The sequence below is a fragment of the Octopus sinensis genome, linkage group LG5 (assembly GCF_006345805.1).
Source record: "Octopus sinensis linkage group LG5, ASM634580v1, whole genome shotgun sequence".
In the NCBI taxonomy this organism is placed as follows: Eukaryota; Metazoa; Mollusca; class Cephalopoda; order Octopoda; family Octopodidae; genus Octopus; species Octopus sinensis.
The window spans coordinates 38,289,369-38,316,511 of NC_043001.1; the positions used below are offsets into that span (position 1 = coordinate 38,289,369).

At 33.2% G+C, this 27,143-nt stretch overlaps 1 protein-coding gene across 3 annotated transcripts in view; it reads left to right on the plus strand.

Annotated features, from left to right (window-relative positions):
* Window positions 1–27,143, plus strand: part of LOC115212396 (importin-7) — a 65,993-nt gene that overhangs the window by 20,163 nt on the left and 18,687 nt on the right. For all 3 annotated transcript variants that reach the window (XM_029781284.2, XM_036503333.1, XM_029781285.2), the window contains exons 2-19: window positions 1,320–1,404; window positions 2,403–2,559; window positions 4,948–5,106; window positions 10,582–10,738; window positions 11,319–11,408; window positions 11,612–11,706; window positions 14,332–14,402; window positions 16,216–16,318; window positions 16,622–16,667; window positions 17,468–17,567; window positions 17,740–17,933; window positions 18,443–18,532; window positions 18,665–18,830; window positions 20,397–20,438; window positions 21,229–21,347; window positions 22,538–22,660; window positions 25,213–25,276; window positions 26,535–26,660. In XM_029781284.2, the coding sequence (XP_029637144.1) occupies window positions 1,320–1,404; window positions 2,403–2,559; window positions 4,948–5,106; window positions 10,582–10,738; window positions 11,319–11,408; window positions 11,612–11,706; window positions 14,332–14,402; window positions 16,216–16,318; window positions 16,622–16,667; window positions 17,468–17,567; window positions 17,740–17,933; window positions 18,443–18,532; window positions 18,665–18,830; window positions 20,397–20,438; window positions 21,229–21,347; window positions 22,538–22,660; window positions 25,213–25,276; window positions 26,535–26,660 (1,987 nt within the window). The remainder of the gene's footprint in view (window positions 1–1,319; window positions 1,405–2,402; window positions 2,560–4,947; window positions 5,107–10,581; window positions 10,739–11,318; window positions 11,409–11,611; window positions 11,707–14,331; window positions 14,403–16,215; window positions 16,319–16,621; window positions 16,668–17,467; window positions 17,568–17,739; window positions 17,934–18,442; window positions 18,533–18,664; window positions 18,831–20,396; window positions 20,439–21,228; window positions 21,348–22,537; window positions 22,661–25,212; window positions 25,277–26,534; window positions 26,661–27,143) is intronic.

Genomic DNA, 27,143 nt, shown 5'->3' on the forward strand with positions numbered 1-27,143 from the left:
GCCGATGCCAGCGCCGCCTTGACTGGCTTCCGTGCTGGTGGCACATTAAAAGCACCAACCGATCGTGGCCGCTACAAGACTCCCCTGGCACCTGTGCCGGTGGCACATAAAAAGCACCCACTACACTCGCGGAGTGGTTGGCGTTAGGAAGGGCATCCAGCTGTAGAAACACTGCCAGATCAGACTGGAGCCTGGTGCAGCCTCCTGGCTTCCCAGACCCCGGTCGAACCGTCCAACCCGTGCTAGCACGGAAAACGGACGTTAAACGATGATGATGATGATTGGGAAACAAGCTGATTTTGGTTGCAGCATTCTCAAGGTATATTAACAAATGTGCATTGCACAGTTAATGAGCCATGATATAATATCAGCCTTGTCATAATCAGAGAAATACAGGTGCTGCTGATATCTTGAACACTGAGTGCCTGTAGCAAGCTTTGTTAAATTAATGCATGATATAGAGATGTATTTAGAAAAATTCCCGTTTATGCTGCTATGCTAGATACTATTGTTATCACATGTTTAAATATGATGTAGATCGATTTGTGAATGGAATTGAATGAAAAGTAACAAAGCACTAGCTAAAGATAACTTTGACTGGAGTTTTCAAAACATGCATCTGCAAAATGTAGATGAGTTGCTTTGGAATTTTCCTTTTCACCAATTGATTAGTTCAAGAATGACATAGAGAGATGCATTTAGGAAATTAAGATACAGCTTTTAAGGGTAATCTAATATGTATTAAATTCTGTGTTGTACAGATTAGTTGCTTGTTGAAAATTGGCCTCTTCATTCTTAAGATCTCAATCATTTGGAAGAGTTTTAGTAATTAGTATCTAAGAATACTACTGCTCTATGAAACTTTTATAGTCTGGCTTGCTCATGCTAATTAAAGTCTTACTTAAACTTCATCCATGCTGCTATTAATCTCTCATGGGTGGACTTGAGTGCTACTATTGTAGACAAATGAAGGCATGGTTGCATTAATCTTGTATTGATGATTTGTTCAAATATGTTTTTTGTCAGTTGAAAGCAAATTAGCTTCAAATTAGATTTGTTTAATGGAAATTAGTGGTTTGAGGATCAAGGTTTAAATGCTACCTAAACCTTCAAGGTGAAAGCTGATGCAAGTTCAAAAATTACTGTGTAATTTCAATGTTTGAATATTCACTCAAGTTCTCAAATTATTGTGTTACTTATCAAGATGCATCTCATATTTTGAACTGATCTCTAGATGTATTTTATTTGCTAATTTTCTTTAAAAAAAAAATGTTACTAATTTAGGGATTCATAAAATTATTTTATAAAATATTTTTCAGGTCCACAAGATTGCTGGGTTTGCTCCCACCTTGATGATGCAGGTGGTCATGTCAGATGATTTGGAAATGCCTGTACGACAAGCTGGTTAGTGTTATTTAAATGTTATATTAGTCTATACAAAAATATTAATTTTAAAATACTTCCTCTGTAAATTTCAAAATTTGCAGAAGTATCTGATTTTCTCTTTTTTTTACCGGTGTGGAGAAATTTTCTTTGATTTTACTCAATGATTTCAAGAGTAGGTGAGTTTTTGTTTGCTAGGAGGTTACATCTACTTTGTGGCACTTGCTAATACAAGAAGAAATATTTTCTTTCTTAGGCGCAAAGCAATCTTTTGTAGAGAAGACATTGGTACTTATTTTACGAAAAATAAGGCAAAGCTGACTGTCAATTAATGAATTCAGTAATAAGATGCTAAAACATTCCAATGCCTTTTGATTCACTTGCAAACATATTTAAAACAGTGAACTACTAGTTTAGTTATTGATCACAGGTTCTATTTTGTAGGGTTGAGAATTGAACCAAAAATTCTTGTCTTGTGCATTTAACCTTTTAATATTCAGATTACTCTGTTGAATGTAATATTTATTTGTATGGTTTGAATTAATCATGCATTATCTCATAGCTTTGAGATTTTGTTGATGGGATTGTTTTATTCTTAGAATGACATTGTAGGATAAATTGGAAAAGCTGGATCTAGTCAGTTTGAACTTAAAACAGACAGAATATTTTGGTCAGATATGGCCTGTTTAAATGCTAAAGGGTTAGTGAATTAATATCATGAAATTAATGCATAGTTTGTAAAATTGTTTTGTAACATGTAACATTCTTTAATTTATTTTAAAAGTATCAGAGCTTGTCTATATGAATATTTTGTTATGAATTTAATACCTGATGTTATACCATTTGCTTCAAATAATTCAGTCTTTTATCCTTGCATGTAAAATTTTCTTTTCAAATTTTATATGTAATGTCAGTTATCTTGGAATACATTTCAATATTTGTTATTACATATAAATCATTTTATTTTTCAAACAGCAATGTATATTATTGAAAAGTTTAAAACTTTTAATGTTCTTTAGGTGTCATCTATTTCAAAAATATGGTGATCCAATTCTGGCATGATCGTGAAGCTGAACAAGTATCAGATCCTTTGCCATTCAACATCCACGAACAGGATCGAGACGCTATTCGAAATAACATAATTGAAGCTGTCATTCACACCCCTGATACCATCAGGTAAAAGTCCTCTCTTTCTGCATGTTTTATATATCAGAAAATATGGGGTTTGAACATGGACAATTAATATTGTTGATTGGAGAAAAGCTGAACCTACTGGGTAAATTGTGTAGTAAACAAGTGTTTATCTGCAAATAATAACTACAACTGTTGCCAGATTCTGAACTGCATGAAACCGCAGTTTAAATAATGTTGTTTGGTTGAAAGCTGGAACTCTAATGTGAGAAACAAAGTTTAGCCTTATTTTGGAAAGATGTTCTTGTAAATGACTTCCAGTTTGGAATGTGGGTGTTTATGCATTTTATCAAGTGAGTTTTTCTAAAGTTTTCTTTCTTTAATTTTTAAGCTTAACCCTTTCGTTACCAAACCGCCCAAAGCCGCCCGAAAAAAATTTTGGTTCATGTGACCAAGCCGCCCAAAACCGCCCGCAATTAGCTATTCATATTTAAATGAGAATATCAGAACAAATCTCTTTAGTACATTCGTGAAAACACGTGATTATACTTCGTAAACAGTTCATCTACAATTTTGGGAGATTTTTTCCGAAATTTGTTCCTATTGTTTTTTCAAAATTTGTAATTCTGACAAAAAATGGATACGAATTTCATTATATCAAGCAGCAAGTCAGAATTCGAAGGATTTTCTACTGAAGACCTTGATAAATCTAACTCTATGACTGAAAAAAAAAAGCACGTGGTATTTGATAATGAATCCGATGTTTCATTTTCCGAAAATGAAAGCAGTGAATCCGAGAGTTCCGACAACGATAAAGAAAATGAATTGGCACCTGAATGGAGTGAAAATTTAAAAACTATTTTTTTCAGTGATTTTTCTGAAGAAACTGGACCAAGCCACAGTCTTTCCCAGGAGAGTAAAGCCTTAGACTATTTCTTTTTACTTTTTCGAATGAGCCTATTTGAAATCATTACGGTGGAAACGAACTGTTACCTAAATGCAAACAAAGCGAAAGAAAGGATAGTTTGTTGTTTCCCACAACCTTAAATGAAATTAAGGCCTATTTTGCCATAAATATTATTATGGGTATCAGAAAATTACGGCGGAAACGAACCGTTACGCTAAATGTAAACAAAGCGAAAGAAAGGATAGTTTGTGATTTCCCACAACCTTAAATTAAATTAAGGCCTATTTTGCCATAAATATTATTATGAGTATCAGAAAGTTACCCAGAATAACAAATTCTATGGTAAAATTTTGTTGTATACCCAATTGAATATTTTCTATAGCGATGTTTGAACAAAAATTTTAATAATTTTATATTTTGTTGAATTTACCTGTATCTACCTGCAATTAGTCACTTTGTGACAAAAATTATAGTATAGAATTGGTTGAGGACATTTCATTAAATTATCTTCCAAAAATCACATTAATATATTGATAAATAAAAAAGTTATAGTTTAAATTTATGATTGTTAGAAATTAATTGAAACACATAAGGGGTGTATTTTGGTCAGAAATATAGTAACGAAAGGGTTAATGACAATTTGTATCTCAAGTGGCAAGTTAGAATTTGGTAATAATATTTAATGATTTATTTTTATTTATTAAATGATTTTAATTAAACAAAGATTGTTTGAACTGGAAGTCGTATGTGTCATTTCAGTGTTATCCGTAAACACCATCTAAGTGACACCAATATTTATTGATTCTGAATATGTGTGGTATTATGTAGTTGATATTGAATTCATGGTTTCATAAATGAATGGTTAGAATTTAAAAACAAAAAAGTATTTATTTACTGTTATGTTTTAAATGTAGGGTCCCTACATACTAGCAGGTTTATGAGGAGATCACATAATTGCAATAAATATAAATAACACTAATTCGTGGGGCCTTATAAAAATCTCTGAATGGAGAAGACATATCTTGTAAAGATTTTTCTAATGTAAATTATTCAGCTTCCAATTTACAAGGACTAAATGAAGCACACATTCAGCTCAGTGACAAAAATTGATATCTTGTAAATATATGTGCAAACACCTAAGTTTAATCAGTTTACTAGTATTCAACCTACTTAGGCAAGTGTAAGTGACATGACAACAGTTAAAGATAAACAATCGACACAAATCATCATTAAATTTCATCTAAATCCAAGCAAGCAAGAGTTATATTATAATTTTATACAAGATAAACTACATTTTATCAAACTATAATTTCTAACAGGATTGGGAGATTTGGAGAAAGTACAACAGTTCTTTGAGTTAACATTTTACCTTCAATTGTTGCAATTATGAAGTTTCATTTATAATTTGATTCTATACTTTGAGATATATATATATAATCTGATTTAGTTGTTGATATTCTGTGATATAGTCATATGTAACTAAAGATCAGTTTTCTAAAGCATTTAATATCCTTTTTATCCTCCAGTACTCAGCTGTGTGTATGTCTCAGTACTATGATAAAATATGATTATCCGGGAAGATGGCCTGACCTTACAGAGAAGATTTCTAGGTACATACAATCTGAAGATCACCGTACATGGATGGGAGCTCTCATGTGTCTCTACCAATTAGTCAAAGTTTATGAGTGAGTTTCTCTTAGTCACATTTATTATAACTACATCTATGGTTTGTTGTGTTGAATAACCCCAAAAATTTTATTTGTTCTCTTTGTAATTAATTTAAACTTGCAAAAGTTAAGACGAGCTCTTGTGCTTGATTAAGCCTGTTTAAAGTGGATGGTTGTTGCAGTTGTATTGAAATAATGCTTGATGAAAAAAATTGTATTACAAATGCAACGATTATTTTCATTACAATGCCTCATGGTATATAATGGTAAGAAATTTTTATACTTGTTTTCAAAAGTAAGGTTGTACAAGTGTTTGAGACAGTGTAATATTATTGAATAACGCAACATTTTAACCCCTCATTCCATAGCACAAAGCTATGGAATGAAGGGTGAGAGGAGAAGGAGCCAGAACAACAGGTTTGGTACTGTAGAGGAGTTATGTGGCTATTCACATTATAGAGGGGTTGGAAGTGGCTAGGGTGGATCTGGAAAGAGAGATAGAAATGGTGATGGTGAGTGTCAGAGTGGACCCTCATGATATGAGGTAAGGATGAGAACTTGAAGTGTGAGTGAGCAGAGGCTGTAGGAGAGTGGGAGATGGTTAGAGATAAGGAATGGATGAGGTGAATACAATGAACAAGTGTTAAGGGATGATAAGTAGAGAAGAATAGGTGGCAACTGTAGAAATTGAGTAGAGTTGGGGTTATCAGTGGTACACAAGTTGAGAGTAGAGGAGGGATGACAAACTGTAGAAAAAGGGATGGGTGGATGAGGAGCAGCATAATAATAATCCTTTTTACTGTAGGCACAAAGTCTGAAATTTGTGGGGAGGGGTTAAGTCAATTACATTGATCCCAGTACTGAACTGGTACTTAATTTATTGATCCCGAAAGGATGAAAGGCGAAGTCAGCCGTGGCAGAATTTGAACTCAGAATGTAAGGTGGATGAAATGCTGCTAAGCATTTTGCCTGACAAGCTAATAATTCTGCCAGTGTGTCTCCTTGATGATGATGATAATAATACAGCAGACAGGAGAAGGATGAGAGAGATGGCATGTGGTTGGGTTGGTTGTAAGAATCTGTGGCAAAACTAGTGGATGAGAGAGGAAGAGATGTATGATGGTAAGGAAGAGATAATTTGATGGAGAGTGGTCAATGTAAAATGTGAGTGGAGAGGACAATGTTAAGAAAGATGGATAATGAATGTAGTTCAGGGAATAAGGATAAGTACTATCAGGGGAAAACTGAAGTATGCAGTTCTTACACTTAATTACAGCAGCAGAATAATGCAGTTAGCGAAATGATGGGTGGTGGGAATATTTTGAGGAAATTGGGTGTGTGAAGGGGAGGCAGTTGATCACATTTTGCTTCCAGAACCTCAGTTTTGCCAAGAGGAGTGAGTCTCCTTGAGAACTGCATGTCACCAGTCATCCAGGCCCTTTATCATTTTCCTCCATGATGTTCAAGGACCTGAGATCAGACTTGGCCACTTTGTCCCATGTCTTCTTGGGCCTTGCTTTTCCACAGAATTCATTCACATTAATTGGTACTTTTTTTATACAGCGGTCCTTATAAATATGCATCACACATCCACACCAATGCACTCTTCTTTCTTGCACACTATATCCAATTCCTCTTATGTCATGCATCCAATGAAACTTGCTAGCTTTATTTATTTACAGTTTTCTCTTTTTTTCTTTTGCATTTAAGGCTCATGTCTCACTCATGCTGCATCACAGTTCTAACACAAGCATCATACAATCTGCCCTTTACTCTGAAGGGAAAAAAAACCTTTGTTACTAGCAGCAGTTGTAACTTCCTGAACTTTTTTTCAACTGTTTTTACCATTGTTTCTATATTTCTGGAACCACCACCTTCCTTGCTAATTTTATCTCCTGTGTAACAGATGCTATCAACAACATCTAAAGATCCATCCAAGCATTTAAGAGAATCTATTTGTGTGTGCTCATTGTGCAAACTGTTGCATATGAAATTTACTTTCTCTGTTTGTCTACCTGTGATTCTACTACACGTCTTGTGGGTCTGTAGCTTACAACATACGGAGTTTATGCCTTCTCTTTTTTGCATATTGTGCAAGGTTATTTCCCTGAAGATATGAAGGTGTTGTCTTCTATCCTTCTTAGTCTTTGCTAAGTTTTGAGTCTTGGTTCCAGATTTAAATTCCATGCTAGAATTCTTTAATTTCCTTTAGATTCAGCTAGGAGAACACCAACATACAGGAGTTCCAATGGACAATTAGTCTTAAACTTCTGTGATGGTTTGTAAGACTATGATGAATAGGAGAGAATTGAGGGCTGAGCCTTGATGAACACTCAAATACATCACTGTAATTGTTAACTCTCTACTTTCTGTTTTCCATCTGAAAATGAAAAACTCCTGATAGACTGCACCATTGTAATATGTTAGTGTCACTAGCCCATTCTTTATTAAATCTTCTGTATCCAATGTACTGTTATATCTCCCAGATGTTTTTATAGAAGAACCTACATGCCAATTGTAACAAAACAATATACACAACTATGAATATAATGCTACCTGTCACTTCATAACCATAAACACACTGTCATCCATATGCAACAGAGACATCAAATTTTTACTATCTCCATAAATAAACATAAAAAAAAATACTTTGCTGGAAGACATGATGCATCCTAATATCTATCATTGACAGTACCAGGACACTATTTGCTAAATATATCAAGTAAACAGTTTTGCACACTTTCTACTTGAGAAATGCACATATCCTGACAGTCACTATGAGCCTATATGGAACTGCTACATGGTCACAATGTAGAAATAGCAGTCAGTATTTTTCCATTACCTTATTGTCTGAAAGACCCTAGAGCACATTGGACAATATAGTTATGGACATATGTTACAAAGATGTCACACCTGGGACATCTTTATGTTCTGTCAGTTAGCAATGGTTTGAAGCTAAACAAAAATCAGTTGCTCTCATTATTTCTAATGAATTCTCATGGTGACTTCATAACTTACCAAAACCACATCTCCAGGCTAGAAAATACTAGACTCCTGATTAGTAGGGGTCCTCTACAAAGTGCAGGTAAAATTGTCAGTGGAATGTTGCTTACATATCTGAAACAAGACTAGGTTGCATCTCAAAGGGATTATCTAGCTGATCGATGAAGATTAATCGTTAATGTTTAAGAACTACTATGAGGTGATATGAAAGAGTTTCTAGACTAGTTATGTTTGATAAAAAAAATAACTTATTTACACCAGTCCCAGTATTCCTGCTACTTTTGGAATGGGGCCTGGAAGTTGTTCTCTGTAAGCAAGTTGAGAACCTACAATTTGATCTTGACAATGGCATACTACCTTGTGAAGGTCATAGCTAGCTCTCACTGCACATACAACTGTGTGCTGCCATCTGTTGGTGTGCTACAGAACTAGTCTGGGAACTTTTTGATACCACCTTGTAGCTTATGGATTAAAAAGAGCTTTTTTTTTTACTGGATTGATCCTGAGAAAGGGATGTACTCATAACCTTCATAGGCCTTTTGAGACACATCAGTACTGTAAAGAAAAGAACATGAACAGAGAGTGAATTCCAGAGAACCAACATTCTAGGGAAGAAGGGCTGAGAAATTAGTGTAGGGTTTTAAAGATAGTGAAGGATACAGGCGAGGTGACAAAAAGGGGAGATGAGTAATTCTGGAGTATCTGAGTAGAGATAACATGTGGCTAGCTAGTCTGAGGAGCAAAGGCTCCTGTATTACCTGCAGAAATGGCTGACAGAAAAGGGGGTATATTTATGGGCCGGAGGTTTAAGTGACTTCATACCAATGTCAATTCTTGGTGGGATGGTCTAACATGCCTAACACTAACCACAGCCTCCTGTATCTTTTCTACTATTGTTACAATAGTTTCTTTTCCACTGAACTAGTTGGCTTCATAATCTCTCTCTCTCTCTCCTCTCTCTCTCTCTCTCTCCTTTGCTTGTACACCTGTGTCTCCTTTTCTCATTACAGCCATCATCCTATTTCCCTAATCCTGCACTAAACACTTTAATAAATAAATTCCTATACTTTCAACTGTTTGTAATTCCTTCCTTGCCCATGTCTTTCCTGTTGGCATCAACTATAAATATAAAACCAAGCATTTTTTATTGTATTTTGTAATTCTAAAAAGTCCTACAAAGTTAACGAGAATTTACTCTTAGAAAAGCTAGTTATGATAATTTCCCAACAATGATTTTTATGTTTGGCTTTATAAATTTTCATTTTACTTGCTTTTCATTTATAACAGCTGTTTTCATTAACAAAAGGTTCTTTACCAAATCTGTTTCATAATTTTTGTCTCAAAGTGAATCTGATTAGAGGTAAATACAACAAAATGCATTAAGTTTTGTTTATACATCAGCATAGAAAATGAGTTATTAGCTAATATTCAGTGAGTATGCAGCCAAATTTTTATAATTGAGAAGAATTGTGCAAATTACTGGGTTGCCTACCAGTTGAACTTAATGCACATAAAACAAGTATACCATAAAGGTGAAACAATGAAATATTGGAATTTGTCTTTGAAGAAAATTGGGAAATGAAATACATGCCATCAACTAAATGAAATAAATTTACATAAAAATACATGCAAGCACATGTAACAATGATTCACAAACCATTTTAATCAAAATTTGTCACACATCTTGCTGGTAAATTAAAATTAGAAATCAAATAGAAATTAGGTAAATTTGAAAAAAAAAAATTTACACACACATACAAATACAATTTCTACAATTCCTCATATTTTAAATTTTCTTGAAAGTATATGGGGAAACCTCAAACTTATCTTTTTTTTTGGGTGTTTATGTTGTGTGTAATGATTTGCTTCTGCTGTAATCACTTCAAAGAAAAAGTAAAAAAAAACAAAAAAAACAAACAAACTATAATTTGATGGTTTTATTTCCTTGGAAAGGCTGTGGCTAGGTTTAGTATCTTCTAAAAATGATAGAAAAGCAGTTTTTTTATTCAGGTACAAATTCTTAATTTTTTTTTATGGGAACTGTTATTAGACTCCTTTCGCTCTCAGGAAAAAGAAATAGCTGATTTATAATCACACGTGGTTTTTATGTTTGCTGTATATTTTCTTAAGATTTTTCTCTTTTGAAAAGGATTTGAATTTAAACTTGCTGCTTGACAGCATGAAACTTGTATCCAGTTTTTTTCCATAGTGAAACATTTTAGAAAATGAAAATGTGTGTGTGTGTGTGGGGGGGGGGATCTCCAAATATTAGCAGCACTCAGATATGATGTAAAATAATGTTGGACAGTGTAACTCAGAAATCCAAGTTAGCTTGTTTTAATTTCTCTGATGTGTTTGTGATATAAATTAGCTATTGATGTCATATTAAATTTCTTGTCATTAAAGGAATTATATTAAACATATACTGATTTTGAACTATTTTCCCTGTAGATAAAGACCTACAGTTGTGTATGTTTCTTGATTTTGCAGATATAAAAGATTAAGTGACCGAGAAATACTTCATCAAGCCATGGTGGTCCATTTACCTCTTATCTACAAGATGATGCTTCAGATAATGCCAGATCCATCCATTGAATCAAATCTTTTACAAAAGCAAATTTTAAAAATATTTTATGCATTAATACAAGTAAGTTTATTTCAAGCCTGCAGAAACTGTTCTCAATCCATCACATAATTAATGTAGTGCAGGACACCTATACAATTATTGTCAAATTCAATTTACTGTATTGTATACAAGCTTAAATTCTGTTGTGGCTCGTAAAACAATTTCCAGAAATAAATTGTATAAAGTCACTCTTACAGTGAAATAGTTAATAGAATACTGGTGTTTATTCTGTTCTAACTTGCTGTAAAAAGATTTAGATATTAGGACTCATTAGGATTTAATCAAGAATAAGATTTTCATATAGTAAAGTGCAGGTACAGGGTACGTGAAATTGTATCAAAATATCAGATAAAAACAAATTTCTTATAGATGACATCTTTACATATTTTTGAGATAACTTTTATTTATTGAAAAGTTTATCAAGTATAATCTTTCACGTAAGATCATTAGAAATATTACTTTAGCTAAAGTGCTATTGTCAAATTCAAGTAACCTTACTTATTCCTTGGATAACTCGTATTAGGAAATACTAGTGCTAGTACATCTAGTGATCCTGAACTTTTAAAATCTAGCTAAAGTAATATTGTTTTGAATATTTCAGAATTTTCTCCCATTGAATTTGATTGACCAAGAAGTATTTACTCGCTGGATGGAAATAATTCGCCAAATAGTTGATCGTGCAATTCCTGAGGTAAATAAATATTATGTTTAGCTTCTAGACAATCTTATTTGTAGAGATGTTTTGATAAGCTATGTTAATTTTGCTACATTATCTTAGTTGGTTGAGTTCAAGAAAAATTTACTTTTTAATGTTGTAATACCACTCATGTAAAATATATATTTAAGATTAAATAATTGTCTCACAATATTTTTCTTCATTCTCCTATCTTGAAGGCTGCTAATCAAGTGGATGAAGAGGAGCGACCAGGTCTACCTTGGTGGAAAGTTAAAAAATGGGCTTTACATATTCTGGCAAGGACATTCGAACGGTATTGAAATTTTTTTATTTTTGTTACAAGATTTTCAGGAAAAGGAATCCATATAATCTATAATTATTTCACAAGAATTTAAATACAGTAATCACTCATCATATTGCGGTTCACTTATTGCGCCCTCAATACATTGCAAATTTTTCTGGCTAATATGTGTAAATTTATATCATGGACTCCTCAGTATATTGTGGGTTTCTGCTGCTGATAGGTATTTATATTTTTAGAGATTTTAATTATTTCAGTGGTAAAATAAGCATTTTCACGCCTAAATATTAATAAATAGATAAAAGTACAGTATAGTACTGCACTGTGTAACACATTAAATATATTAAAAGAAAATACATAGTGTGCTATAGTGAATAAACAAAGAATTGCACATGCTGTATGGAAAATGAAACTTGGGAGGCAAAAAAAAAAGAGAAGACATGGGTACTCCTAAGGGTGTGGGGAGAGTTTATAAAAGCTCAAATATATAAAATTCGATATTTTATTTAACTTAAATAAGATGAACCCCTATAGTTGGCTTTTGTTGACTTGGAGAATGCCTTTGACAGGGTCCCCTGATCCCTCATCTGGTGGGCGGTGTGGAAACTAGGGATAGACGAGTAGTTAATACGAGCTGTACAGGCCCTGTACAAGAATGCTGCCAGTAAAGTAAGGGTCGGCAACGAGTATAGTGAAGCCCCCTCTTATTCATCATAGTCCTCCAGACAATAATAGAGGAACCCAAGACTGGCTGCCCCTGGGAGCTCCTCCATGCTGATGACCTTGCTCTCATAGCAGAATCACTACCAGAACTAGAGAAGAAATTTTGGGTGTGGAAGCAAGGTTTAGAATCAAAGGGCCTTAGAGACAATGTTGCAAAAACCAGTACTAGTAAGTTGGAAGGCAAGCAAATCATAAACCACCTCAGGTAGATGGCCCTGCGTGATCTGTAGAAAAGATGTAGGTAGAAACTCCATAAGATGTACCCAGTGTAATCTATGGCCGCATAAGAGGTGCCACAACATCAAAGGAAGGTTAACTGGGATGATAGCTTTTGTGTGCGGCAGATGCACAGGGGCAATAAACATGAAGCTGTTCAGAAAACAGATTCCATCACATGCCAGGGGAGAAACTAGAAGTAGTTGATAGCTTCTGCTACCTAGGTGAACAAGTCTGTAGTGGGGATGGATGGTCTGAGAGCATTCCCACTAAAAAAAGAATATCCTGGGCAAAGTTCAGAAAGCTCCTACCTCTGCTGGTGACAACAGGCCTTGCTCAGAGTGAAAGGCAGACTGTATGATGCATGTGTGTGTACTGCCATGCTACATGGCAGGGAAGCATGGGCCATGACTGTTGTAGACATGTAGGCTTGAAAGAAATGAAGCTTGTATGATCTGCTGGAGGTGTAATGTCAGTGTGCACACACAACAGTGTGTAAGCGGCCTGAGAGAAATGTTGGACATAGAAGCATCAGATGTGGTGTGTAAGAAGGACAACTGCACTGGTATGGTCATGTACTACGGAGGAATGAAGAGAGCTGTGTGAAGTGTCACTCCCCTACAGTCAAAGGAACTCGCGGAAGAGGGAGACCCAGGAAGACATGGGATGAAGTGGTGAAACACAGCCATCGAACATTGGGCCTCACAATGACAAGAGACCAAGATCTCTGGAGATATGCTGTGATTGAGAAGACCCGGCAAGTAAAGTCAGATCACAGCTGTAGCCTATACCAGTGTCACATAACCAGCCCATTTGAAAAGTACCTTTGAATTGTCGGGTGACATGCCGTGCTTGAGGAGACCAAGTAAAATCAAAATCAGAATCTCAATCAAATCGAAATCAAAATGGAAACTGTAGTTGTGGCCAATGCCAGTGCTACTTGACTGGCTTCCCGTGCTGGTGGCTTGTAAAAAGCACCATCCGAATGGTGGCTGGTGCCAGTGCTGCCTGATTGGCTTCCATGCCGATGGCACATAAAAAGCACCCACTACACTGAGTGGTTGGCATTAGGAAGGGCATTCAGCTGTAGAAATCTTGCCAGATCAGATTGGAACCTGGTGCAGCTTCCTGGTTTTCTAGTCTCCAGTCAGGCTGTCCACCTCATGCCAGCATGAAAAACAGATGTTAAACAATGATAATGATAAACATATACAAATTATAAAAATAGTATACAGTACTGTTTCTAGTTCGCAGATTTTCACGTATTGCTGGGGCTTTTGGATTGTAACACCCGTGATAGTTGAGGGATTACTGTAATATAATTTGAATATTTTTTGTGATTTCTTTTAACTATTACTGTAATTTCTTAATAGTTAAATAACATTTAAAAGAAAAAAAAAACGCATAGCATTTGCTTCCTCACCTACAAACAATATAAATGGAACCAAACTTTTATATAAGAACTGTCTTAGCTAACTTGAACATCATTAAATCTTTTTAGTTTGTTTTATCCATGTGGAATTTGATATTTTATTTAACTTAAAATCTTTCTGCTTTTAAAGAAAGATCATTCCTTGTTTGATATGTATTGCATTCTGATAATTGATATTGTTTTAGCACCTATTTTCCATGCTTGCATGGATCAGACAAGACTACATATCCCTATTATTCAGTAGATATATATTTATATACTTATAGGTATGGCAGCCCTGGTAATGTAATCAAAGACTATACAGAGTTTGCTAATTGGTACCTGAAAAGCTTTACTTGTGAGTTTTTCCGTTTCAATTATTTTTTTTATGAATGGTTTCACAATTTTTGTGATATAAAAATAGTTGATATAGATTTTATATCTTGTACCACTGAAATGTTACTATATTAGAATATGTGTGCCTGTTACAAATTTGTGGAAGCAAGAGATTTCACTTATTTTGATTTTTGGTTAAAATCTATCCCAATGGTCTGTTTCAACTTTTCATATAAATATATTTGTATTTATCTTTTAAAATGGAAATTTTAAAAGAAAATTTTCATTTTTTAATTTAAGCTCTGCATTAGGTTATTAGATTTATATTTTAGCAACTATCATTGTTAAGTCCTGAATTTCTCTTCAGACTTCTACTAAAAACTTCTCAAATTTAATGTATTTGCAGCCCACTGAGTAGTTGGTGTATCAGGTGCATTTTATTGTCCACAGACACTAAAGATGTTACCCTGTGTGGAGAGTCTCTTCTAATGTGCATTAGTTATTATTCAGGGTTACTGCCCTCCTCTGTTTATCTAGTCTTATTGCTCTGGGATGGTGGGCTGCAATCTCAACATCTGTGGGTCTGTACAGATCTCAATGATAGGGAATTCAGTTTTAGGTACTGGGAGAGATGTTGCAGCAGTATTTTAAATGATGTGTATGTATGGGAGCTTTCTCAAGAAGTGGGTATAGTTGTTTCTACATTGTAGGTAATGGGAGGGATGTTACAACGGTACTTGTTTGGAGGGAGGCATGTGCCTGTTTCCATCTGTAAGTGTTAATGGTGATGGAGTTGGCTAATGGGGACAAATTGTTCTGGACTGGTAGTTCTTAAAAGGTGTAACATAAGGGGTATCTAAATGTGCTGTAAATTTTTAATAATATAATTTAAGGCTTTAAAAAGATTCATACTAATGCTTGAGATTTGTGTAAGTGAATGTTATTCATAATTTTTTTTATGTTCAAGTGTGATTAATAGAACAAGGTAAACTATAGTTTTTTTAATTTTTTCCCACTTGTAAAATAGCCCTCTGCTTCTTGATGTGTGCCAATATTTTATATTTCGTCTAAAGTGTATCACAGAATCAAACAGAATCTTTGTTATGCTACAAGGTGTGTTAAATACCAAGGCAACTTGTTCCAGTGACAGCTGCTAAGGTACATCAACTGTCAGACACTTTGTGGTCTTTGTTTTTGTTTAAGTGCTGAGTAAGAGAGAATAATGAGTAAGGAGACAGTTGGCAATAGGGGCAATGTTAAATATAGTTAAGCACATATAAATAGAGCTAGTAGTGGTAATGTGAGGCTGATTCTATTATGTAGTTATTGTGTAGGCAGTTATTGAGATAGACCATTGTTGTCAAGGACAGGGATGGAAAGCTGTTTATAAAAATGCTGTACACTCAATATTTCTAAACTACAGCTTTATGTCTAAATTAACATTTAAATAAATTACAATTTATTTTCTTTGATAAAATTGCTTGCATTTCCAACATTTTGCTGGCAGTGCTATATTTAATAGAAATAAAATTTCATTTTTTTTTCTTTTAATATCAATATGAAATACAAATTTGGTTTAACTTTTGTCTTGTAGAATTCTATAATCCACTGGAACAAATATTCTTGACATCTCTTGTTTGTATATAAACACACACACACACACACACATGATCTATTCTTACTCTTTGTATATATTTGTAGAATAAATATAAATTCAGCTCTTTTGATCTTCTAAAATGACTTAGGGCTTAGACCATTTTATTCAAATGATTCAAAATCGTAAAGATTAAGGTTTAGATACTTGGTTAATATTTTACAACTCTATTTGAATTTAGGTGGTATCATTCCTGTCCTTTTGAATTTACTCGATCAGTATCGAAAGAAAATGTATGTTGCTCCCAGAGTTATGCAGCAGACACTCAACTATTTGAATCAAGGGTAAGTTGTTTTTATTTTTATGCCACTTCCTTAGATAGTGTGAAAGTCAAGGTTTTTGTGCTAAATTGGAGTGTACATTTAATTCAACTGCAAACTTTATTGACTCTGACTGAGAATGTCTTTAATCAAGGAGTTGGCAGTTCATTTGAATGAACAACTGGAATACTCGATGCCATGGAAGATCTGTTTGTTTTGTCTAATTAATAGATTACACTTGCCTGCTTTACCCCTTAAACAAAGCAATACAAAAATAATAGTTTTAATCTTAGACTTAAAAGGAAACAATTTATATGTCCATTTCAGAATCAGCCATGCCTTCTCCTGGAAGTGTATCAAGCCACATATAGTAGTAAGTAATTTAAACAATATGCTTTTGAACACAAATATTGACTTGTTAGCATTTAACCATGTCATTATTACATTTCTAATTACAATACACATTTTAATTTAATTCTGAACTGTGAATCCAAAACATAAGTTTATTATATTTAAGTGGTGTTTCAAACACAACTTAAAGGTTCTTACATGAATCCAAGATAGAATTTTTGCCTCAAAACTGTCCTAATTATAGTAAATACATGTAAAAATCAGCAAAGTAGAATATTATTTAAATTTTGTCACTGAATAGAGTTACTGCTAAAGTTATTTATTATATGGCTTCCTAAATCCCTGCTTATGACAAAAACTTATGGCAAAAATGTAGTGATTTTGTTCAATTTGTCCTTTATTTTTTTCCTTTGCATTAGACTCCTCTGTTATATGGCACAGTTGAATTAAAATATAAATAAATAGTTTGAGCTATATTTGAAAATCATTCAAACTCAAAAGTTATTACTAAATTGAAAGGTTATTTAATTTTAATGTTCTACATATCGAATGATTTGAAATCCACATGGATAAAACAAATGATTTGAAATAATTGCACCAAAATTTAAGGAAGATAGAAATGTTATACTGCCTAGTGTTTAAGTGAAATTGTGTTATTACATGCACATTGCAATTTACATTTAAATATAAATAAATTCTGCAGTCTTAGGTGTTTTGGCATTTTATAATGGATAGAGTCATGTAAATTGGTATAGAAAAGAAAATTTGAATAAAATGTTTTCTTTATTGAATAATTCATTAGACGATTACATAATTTTGCAGGTGATAATTCAAGATGTTGTGTTTCCTTTGATGTGTCACAGTAATGAAGATGATGAACTATGGACTGCAGATCCCCATGAATATATTCGCATGAAATTCGGTAACATTCTTTGTATATACCTTAGAAAATATGGAATAGTCTACATTCACTGCTCCCTCCCTCATACATATTATGATATGCATAATTAGCAAGATTTACAAAACTTGTATATTCATATTATTAAATAAGGAGAGATGGAGTGTATGATGCTATGGTATATTCTTTATTGTAGATATGTTTGAAGATTTTCTGTCACCAGTTGTTGCTGCCCAAACTTTGTTCCACTCTGCAGTTGGTAAACGAAAAGAAGTTCTTCAGAAGGCCATGGGATTTTGTATGTCTGTATTGACACAGCCTAATGTGGATCCAAGACAGAAGGATGGTGCTCTTCATATGATTGGAGCTGTAGCTGACATTCTTCTTAAGGTTTGTTATTTTTCTTGAGAAATAATAATTTTCATTCCTACAGGGTTGATAAACTGAGTACCTGTCACTAATTAGGTTAATTCAGTTTATTATACTTCTGCTCTTGAAACTTGTAGCCTTGACTGCCATTATCATTATCATCATATTTGCTTATTTCATTACTGGTATGGTTTGGATGACATCTATTGGGGTAGTTATTAGCAACAGGAATGTCCTTCCTGTTACTAGCCCTTACTTGATTTTTAAGTAAAATATTTTTATTCCATTGGCCTTCAAAAGTTGAAACTACAGAATATTGTTTACAGATGTGTGTGTGTGCACATACACACATGCACTCAAGTGTATGTTTCTGTATGGGGTTTCTGCCTACCAATTTCATTGAGGCCAAGGTTAAAGTAGAAGACACTTGGAGTGGAACTTCAAGCCGGGTGGTTAAAACATAGACTTGGTATTCATATTATACTCTGTGGTTGTTTAAAATTAAAACCGAAAGTATTTTTTAATTACAGAGAAAAATTTACAAAGATCAAGCCGAAATGATGCTTACTACTCATGTTTTTCCTGAATTTCGTAGTCAACATGGTTATCTTAGAGCTAGAGTGAGTATTTTTCTCTATTTAATTTGCTGCAGTAATTCTATGTTTATAAGAAATTTTATGTATAAAATATCTTACACTTGAAATAGTGTTATTTAGTATCATGTGTTAATTTCATAATGTTTCTATTTGTAGGCCTGTTGGATGCTCCACTATTTTAGTGAACTTCGTTATAAGCAAGATAACAACTTGATGCAAGCACTTGAGTTGAGCAAAGAATGTTTGTGTAATGATAATGAGTTACCTGTCAAGGTTGAAGCTGCAATAGCACTTCAGATGCTGGTTACCCAACATGACAAAGGTGACTTTATTTCTCTATTACATCTCCCAACGAACGAGCTTCTATATGGTCACTTGACTGGCTAATAATAGTATCCTGTATTTCCTCAAACAACAACCTGCCATCTTAATTAAAATCGGAAGATATGTTGGATACTGCAGTTCTAGATATACTGTATGAATAAAAGATGGGATGTTTATGACTGGTGTTTTAAAAGTGTTTGATCAGGTCTCATCTGAGACTAAACCTATCTCTTGGAAAAACTCCCTACCTCTTAGCTCCAGCTATTTCCCATCTCTTGGATTAGCAAATTTTCTTTTAGACCACATGTCATTGCAGTGTTTGTTGATAGAGATCACTTTGACCATATTGTGCCTGGAGATTCTGTTTTATTCTCCACCCACCACTATCCATTAAACTAAACATTTAAAAATCTATTTGTCTTCTCATCCAACAACCCCTCTATGCAGATAGTACTGCTCATTATCACATTCTAATCTTCCATATCAAAGCATCATCCACATTTATTGTAGGTGCCTAATAGAAAATCTATTGTGACTCCATGAATAGGCCTTTGTAAACCTCCTCCAGTGAGGTTGTGCTAGTCTTGCTTCACCAGCACAGAAAGGCAATATCTACCCATGTAAAAAACAAAACAACAGAGAGCCCTACTTTCTCTACCATTCTTCATGTGAATAGCATGCAATAAGACTCAAGTTTGCTATAGTTGCTAGTTTACACCATTACTGAGGATGTCCTTGGGCAAATGCTGGTAGTCATTATATCAAATAGAGCACGATGGAGACTGGTTTCTCTCTAGGGCAGAAAATACTTCAGCATCTATCAACTTCTAATCCTCAACAAATATCAAGTGAGACAATACAGTATTGGTCCCACATTTAAGATGGTGTTGCTACTACACTCAGGGCATCCTAGACATTATCCAAAGAAATGACATCTGCCTGCTTGGTATGAAATTGTTCACCTATGCAGTTTAACTTCTTGTCTATGGAAATGTTTTCTCTTCTCTGCTTTTTCCACTGCTACTACAGTGGGTTCTATCCTTGTAACTGGTTGGTCTCATATCATCTTCACCCAGGAATTCCTAATTTACTTGTATCTCCCATTATTTTTCTATGTCCCTACACCAATTACTGTGCTCAGAACGTCAGTTCTCTAGAATTCCCTCCTTGCACATGTTTTATTTGTAGTCATTAGTTTGCAACTGTTCAAGAGGAGCTATCACTCTCACTAGTCTTTGTGAGCTTATGAAGGTTATGGGCACACTCCCTTCCTCCATGTCAGTCCAATATATATATAAAAATTTTTTTTGTTCACTCACAACTTGGATGTGTCTGTACAACCATCCTAATTAGAATGCAAGGTTCATTTCAAGAGTAGTTTCAGCCTCTTAGAGATTGTTTCTGTTTTTCTGTATCAGGTATTGCATGTTCCTTTTATTTTTCTTAAAACTATCAAGTATTTTTAACAATAACTCAAAATATTCTAACATAAAAATAAATTTGAAACAGAATATTGCTATTTATTATTGCTACTAATGCTCATCTTTTTTTTTCTTTTACTAAGCCAAGCAATTTGTACGTCCTCATGTCAAGCCAGTTATTTTAGGTGAGTATAATCATAATGATTTTATACCTGCTTTCAGCGATGACGTGGGTTGACTGAGTCACAGTGTTTTTTCTTATTTAGAACTTTCCCTCCCGCCATGGTTTAAGGTGCTATGTCTTGTATATTCCATTTTGGCATATCCTACATAATGCTAACCATTTAATGTACTGGGAGTACTTTATTTTAGCACTAACACTAAAGAAGTTAACTTCTCGGCTCAACTAAAGAGTCTTGACTACATTGTTTCTGTTCATTCACTAACCACAAGTACATGAAATCTTTTTAGGCTAAAGCTTTTGAGAATACTTAATTAGTAGTCTGAATGATCTCTTGCAATTGTAAAGCAACTGATATTAGTGTTTCTTGGTTTCTAATGTCAGAGATCATTCATTTTAGTAATTCAAAGTGACAAGGGGAAATTCCCTCAAAATATATTTAACCCCTTAACATTTAAACCAACCTTATCCAGAGTGAAATAATCTATTGTCATTCAAATTTTGTTTTTGTAGTTGAATCAATCAGTGTATGTTGTTGACTTTGTAAACTAATAGTTAAAACCTTTAATAACTCTGTTATTAAGGCCCATGAATCGTAAAGGGAATTAGTCACAGATTTAAGCACATTTTCATAGATAAGTACTTCCCAATGCTTCATGAAACCTTGGAAAATTTGCATGTGCACTGACTTGAAACAAATGAAAATACAGATGATGTTAGGATTTTAAGATTATTTTCCTTTTGATAGTAATTTTTTTTTTTTAACATCAGTTGCATATTTTTTATTGTTACAGAGGTACTAAGAATCATTCGTGAAACAGAGAATGATGAACTGACAAGTGTATTGCAACGCTTAGTTTGTAATTATGTTGAGGATGTATTACCTATTGCTGTAGAAATGATGACACATTTGGTAGGTCCAGTTTCGAAATTATTTGTGAATTAAATACTTATTTTTGTAGGTTATTAAGGAATAATTAAAAATATTGAAATGAATCACAATTTTACATATTTCTTTAACAAGTAATTCTCTGGTCAAGAAATACACATTGTTTTTTAAAAGTATACTTATAGAAAGAAATCAAAAATAAACTTTCAATTATGACATTAAATTCAAAACATTTTTAAAACTCTTAGTAATCTAAACAAAATAAATGACTGACACTACAACACAAAGGCTAAACTATAGTAGAATGATAACTTCTACTCAAAATTGATTGTTTCATTTTTAAACAAATAGACATATAAGAATGCTAGATATTATTCTCCATGTTTGCATGCATTTTATCCTAGCTTGCATTGATTAGAATAGATTTTGCAACCCAATCTTGAGACTTAACATTTTTCAAGTCAAAATTGCATTTTGCATAATCTAATTTTCATACTTCGTTATTAATAACTATCTAAAAAGAACTGTTGATCTGATCCTATGCCCCATAGCACTTGAATTAGTTTATCTAAGGTGGGTATCCACATAGTGGCCTACATGCATGCTCACATAAAATCACTTGTAAAGAGTTAATGATAATAATTCTTACTAAAGAAAGGTAAGAGACAACTCGAATTCAAATGATAAAAAAATTGAATGGATGCAAGTGGGATCAAATCATGTTCTTTGGTAATTATAGCAACAAGCTCTGGACATAGTTTGACCAGACTTCAGAATAATGGAAAGAAAAATCATTCATTTTAATAATTCAAAATGACAAGGGGAAATTTCCTCAAAATATTTTTAACCCCTTAACATTTAAACCAACCTTATTGAACCAAAATATTCTACAAGCTTTGTTCAAATCTGCCAGACCTAGTCTCTCTCACCAACCTTACAAAATCATTCTAAAAAGTTAAGTTACCTTATCAAAATCTCCAAACTACAAAATAAATGTATGAGTAATTCAAAACAATGTGAATAACTAGGCATTATTTAAATTGTTTTTGAGTATATATTTTTATATTCTTCATGTTGCAATTCCAAAAAAAAAAAATAATAAATATTAGAATATATCCAAAAAGCAGTTCTTATGAAAAAATGTTTTCAATTCTAAAATGCTGATTTCTTCACATTTTTCATCATAATTAATGTTTTAAAATTTTTTTTTTAAGGCTCAAACCTTCCACCAGCTTCTGAATGCTGATATTGAATCATCTGAAGACAAAGTCATTACTGCTTTAGGTGTACTTAATACAATGGCTACTATTCTAGATGTGATGGAAGGGAAGAAGGAGGTAGGTACTTAATGTCTAATTTGTCTAGAAATACTGTTTCAGTCTTATAGGGCTGATGTATTACATAAACCAAATTGTTATACACTGTAAAACTTAGCTGTTAAAACCCTTTAGTGTTCAAATCGGCCAAAATTAATTCCCCTTTATTTGTTCAAACCGCTACGAAATCTTTAAAAAAAACGAACAGATCACGTTATTGAATTCTTGTAGCTTTGAGATAATGCAAGATGAAGCCTTTCCCGCCTTTATTCAAGTATAAATACTGTGAAGTTGTTTGGGCCACATGGTTTTTGCAATGTTTGAAGAGAAGTCTGAAATGGCATCAACAAGTAGGTTTTAGGCTTGATGATATAGAATATATAAATGAAAACAAGAATATTTTGTCTTCAGATGAATCTGATATCGATATTAGTGAATATTTGGACAAGGATTTTGAGAATGAAAGTGATGAAAATATAAACATAGCAATATGGTCAAAGATTACAACACCAATCACTATTCCTGATTTCACAGAAAACACTGGTCCACAACATAATTTACCTCCTGATGCTCAACCATTGGACTACCTATTTTTATTTTTACCTGAAAGTTTTTTTTAAAAAGTTATGGAGGAAACAAAACAAATAGGCACAGTGTATATTTTCTATTCATGGAAGAAATGATCCACTATGTCAGTCAACTTATACTGCGGAAATGAGAGCGTTTTTCACAATCAATATTATGTTTGGTGTTAAATAGCTTCCTCGACTGTGGAACTACTGGTGTCCTGATATAAGTTATGGTGATCACTATATCTCAAGTATAATGTCGAAGATGAGGTATTTGAAAATATCTCAGTATTTACATTTAATTGATTCTGCTAATGCCCCCAGCAAAAACAACCCAAACTATGATCCCCTGTACTAAGTACGTCCTGTAATTGATTTACTCCTTAATAGTTATAAAACTGTGTATCTACTTGGGTGAAATCTCAGTGTTGATGACGCCATGATAGGCTATAAGGGCAGAGTACATTTTCGACAGTACTTGCCTGCCAAACCCACTAAATGGCAGATCAAGATATGGGAAGTTTGGAAACCAGACACTGGGTATTGCGTAAACTTTGATGTTTACACAGGTAAAAAATATAATGGAAACAGACCATATGGATTGGGATATGATATAGTATAGTCTCTTACTGAACCATTTCACCATCAGTACTGACACCTCTATTTTGACTTTTGTTTTCTTCAGTAGCTTTGTATGAAAATCTTGCCCGTGTAAGTACTTACATGTGCAGTACTGTTATAGGCAACTGTAAAGGCTTATCCTGTGAAATGAAAACAAAATTAAAAACAAGAAGGGACATTTTACAAATGCAAACGGAAAATCTTTTAGCTACTGCTTTCGAAGACAAAATACAGATTTTATTTCTGCTTACTAATGAACAACCTGGTGTTGATGCTGAGGGGTAAATCCTTAATGAATAGTTGTTATAACAAATATATGGGTAGGGTTGATAAATCTGACCAATATTGGATATATTACCCAGTTGGTTGACCTGGGAAGAAATGATGTAGGTACATATTTTGTGGTTTTTAGTTAATTTAAGTATAGCTAATTCATATATTGTATATGTAAAAAGCCACAAGGTACTTCCGCCACCTAAGGACTATGACCATTTGAGATTTTGGGTTGACATCACATCTCAGGTACGTAAGGGCTTTCCTTCTAGAAAGCACAGAACTGGGAGAAAAGCAAAATTAATATAAATGAAAACAAGAGTATTTTGTGGATATCAACAGAAAATATTGACTTTCCCAAAGTCGAAAAGATAAATGGAAGAAAAAAAGTTTGCAGCCTGTGCTTGTTGCAAAAAAAGAAAAACTGCAAAAGGGTATCAGATTGAGACTTCGTATATGTGTTCCTTTGAAAAGTGTCCAGTTTCATGACAAATATGTCATAACTATATTATTTTATCATATATTCCTTTTTGAATGAAATATAGAGAAAGACTAATATATTGTACCGATTACACCTGTATTTTAATTAATTCAAATCAATGTACCTCATCTTGAAAAATGTAAAATTGTTGGCAGTTGACATCTGGGATAATTTTAGTAACAAATCAAACAGATAAGATGTATTAAGAATACGAATTTTAGTGTTTATTCATAATGTTATTGTTTTTACACCTGTTAATTAAATATACCTGCCCATAAATGTCAAATTTAATCAGAAATATCTGCTAAAATTACGTGACTATACACCACTGACATATAAGCACCCATTTACAAAACTTCAAATCTGTAGAAAATTAACAAAGTTACAAGCAAATATTGTGGACACCCAACTTGAACCTGAATAAATCAAAATTAATATGAACAGATAAACATTATATTTGACAAATTAATCTGAACACGAAAGGGTTAAGCTCTCATTTAGCCAGTCTATTTTTACAGTAAATGAACTCACTTAACATTTCACTGTAAAATATCCTGAACTTTAAATATTTGCTCTGTAGTATATTTGGTCGGACTTTTTGTTGGTTCTGTTATTTATCTTCTTTCTAGATGTCGCAACTAGAAGGCATTGTACTCAATGTTGTGGCCTTGATTCTTCAGCAAAACATCATTGGTAAGTTTGATATTCTCAGCTTGTTGCTAATATCTCTCAAACATCGTTTTCCTTGGAAATCTCTTAATTTTCTTAACCAATTAGCAGATGGCTCCGTCTCTTCAAAGAGCACTGTATTCCCTTTTTACATGTATCTTTCAGGTTAAACTGAAAACTTTCATAAATCAATTCTTTATAAATGGTATTATTCAACTTTTAAATTTGTTCTTACGTAATATAAATTGAAATTGATACAAAAAATCAATAAGGGACTTTTCTATACCCTTTCGGGGTATAGTCAAAAGCAAATTAAAAAAAAAAAAAGCTTGAAGTAAATTAGAAAAATCGTGAAACAATGTAACCTTAAAACTCATTGAAATAACCCTGGATAAAATTAAATAGTAGAGAGTTGGATAAAACAAATGTCTAGGTTTTGAATTTTGTGAGTTGGAATATATTTCATCATTTGACAATGATGTGGTTATTTATGATATCTCAAAGCAATAAATTGATTGTTGCTGCATATGATGTTAAGAAGACAGTGGCATGTAATTGACTGCACAAGATGTTCAGCACATTTACACTGCAAGGATTCTAACAAAATCAGTACAATAGAACAGGAGAATATTGTGACAGTTGTTGAAATGCTTATAATTAACATTGAAGAATATTTGTGAATGTTTACATTCAATATAGGGACAGGTGTCACTTGTATTGTTAAGTAGTATGCTTTGTAACCACATGGTTTTGGATTCAATTCCACTGCACAGTACTTTAGAATGTGTTTTATACTATAGATCCAGATGAACCAGCATATTTGGGTGAATTTTGTAGATGGAAACTGAAAAGAAGGTTGTGTTTGTGTGCATGTATGCATTTGTTGCTTTAACAGTGTATGCTAATTGTAAATAAATGTTTCTGTCACACAAGTAATGCTGTTTGCAATCTTCCTTGAAAACACCACTGAACTTGGGGAAAATATTACTTTGCTTGAAAACAGATTGACAGGTTTTCAATTTTAGTTTGTTTGCTTCAGTTTGTATGTTGAAAGTCATAGTAAAGGGCAACAGTTTAAATAAATTTTGTATTTTGATGAAGAGGGGATTTGAGTTAAAGTTTTACTATTGCATTGCTCTTAGCTCCAGAGAAACTTAAGTTTCCTTAATATGATAGTAATTAGTTATAAATACTATTTAAATTTTAGATATTTTAATGTCTTTCTGAAATCTTTATGATGATTATTGTTTCTTTTTTATTTATTAAAATGTATCTATTTCAGATTTTTATGAAGAAGTTTTATCTCTGATATGTAGTCTAACTAGTACTCAGATCTCGCCTCAAATGTGGCAAGTATTTGGGATGCTGTATCAAATGTTTCAGACTGATGGAATAGATTATTTCACTGGTGAGATTCTAAAACTTATTTCTTTCACTTATCTTTCTTCTAAAGCTTAACTGTAATATTTGTTTTATTCTAAACTGTAATTAATCTTTTAACCTTTTGGTTTGGTAGCTGATTAGTTTTAATCAATCAAGCATCTGAAATGGCTAACAACTCATTTTCACAGATATTGTTTTATTTTTTTTAACTATTTGCCAAATAAAAATATGAACATAGTCTTCTCTATGTATTTAATAAGCTGCAGGTACTGGCATCACTGTGGAACCATAGGGTTCACAGCTTCATCCCACTACATAGTCCCTTGGGCAAGTGTCTTCAAGGTTTTGGATTAACTAGTATTTTGTATAAGAAAATGGTTGACATGCATATATAGGTAGATATTGGTAACAGGAAGAGCATAGAATACTGTCTTATTCACCTCCTACTAGTGTGATAAAAAGATATAAAAATGATGAGGAAGCTGATCACATTGTGTCCTATTGTGAA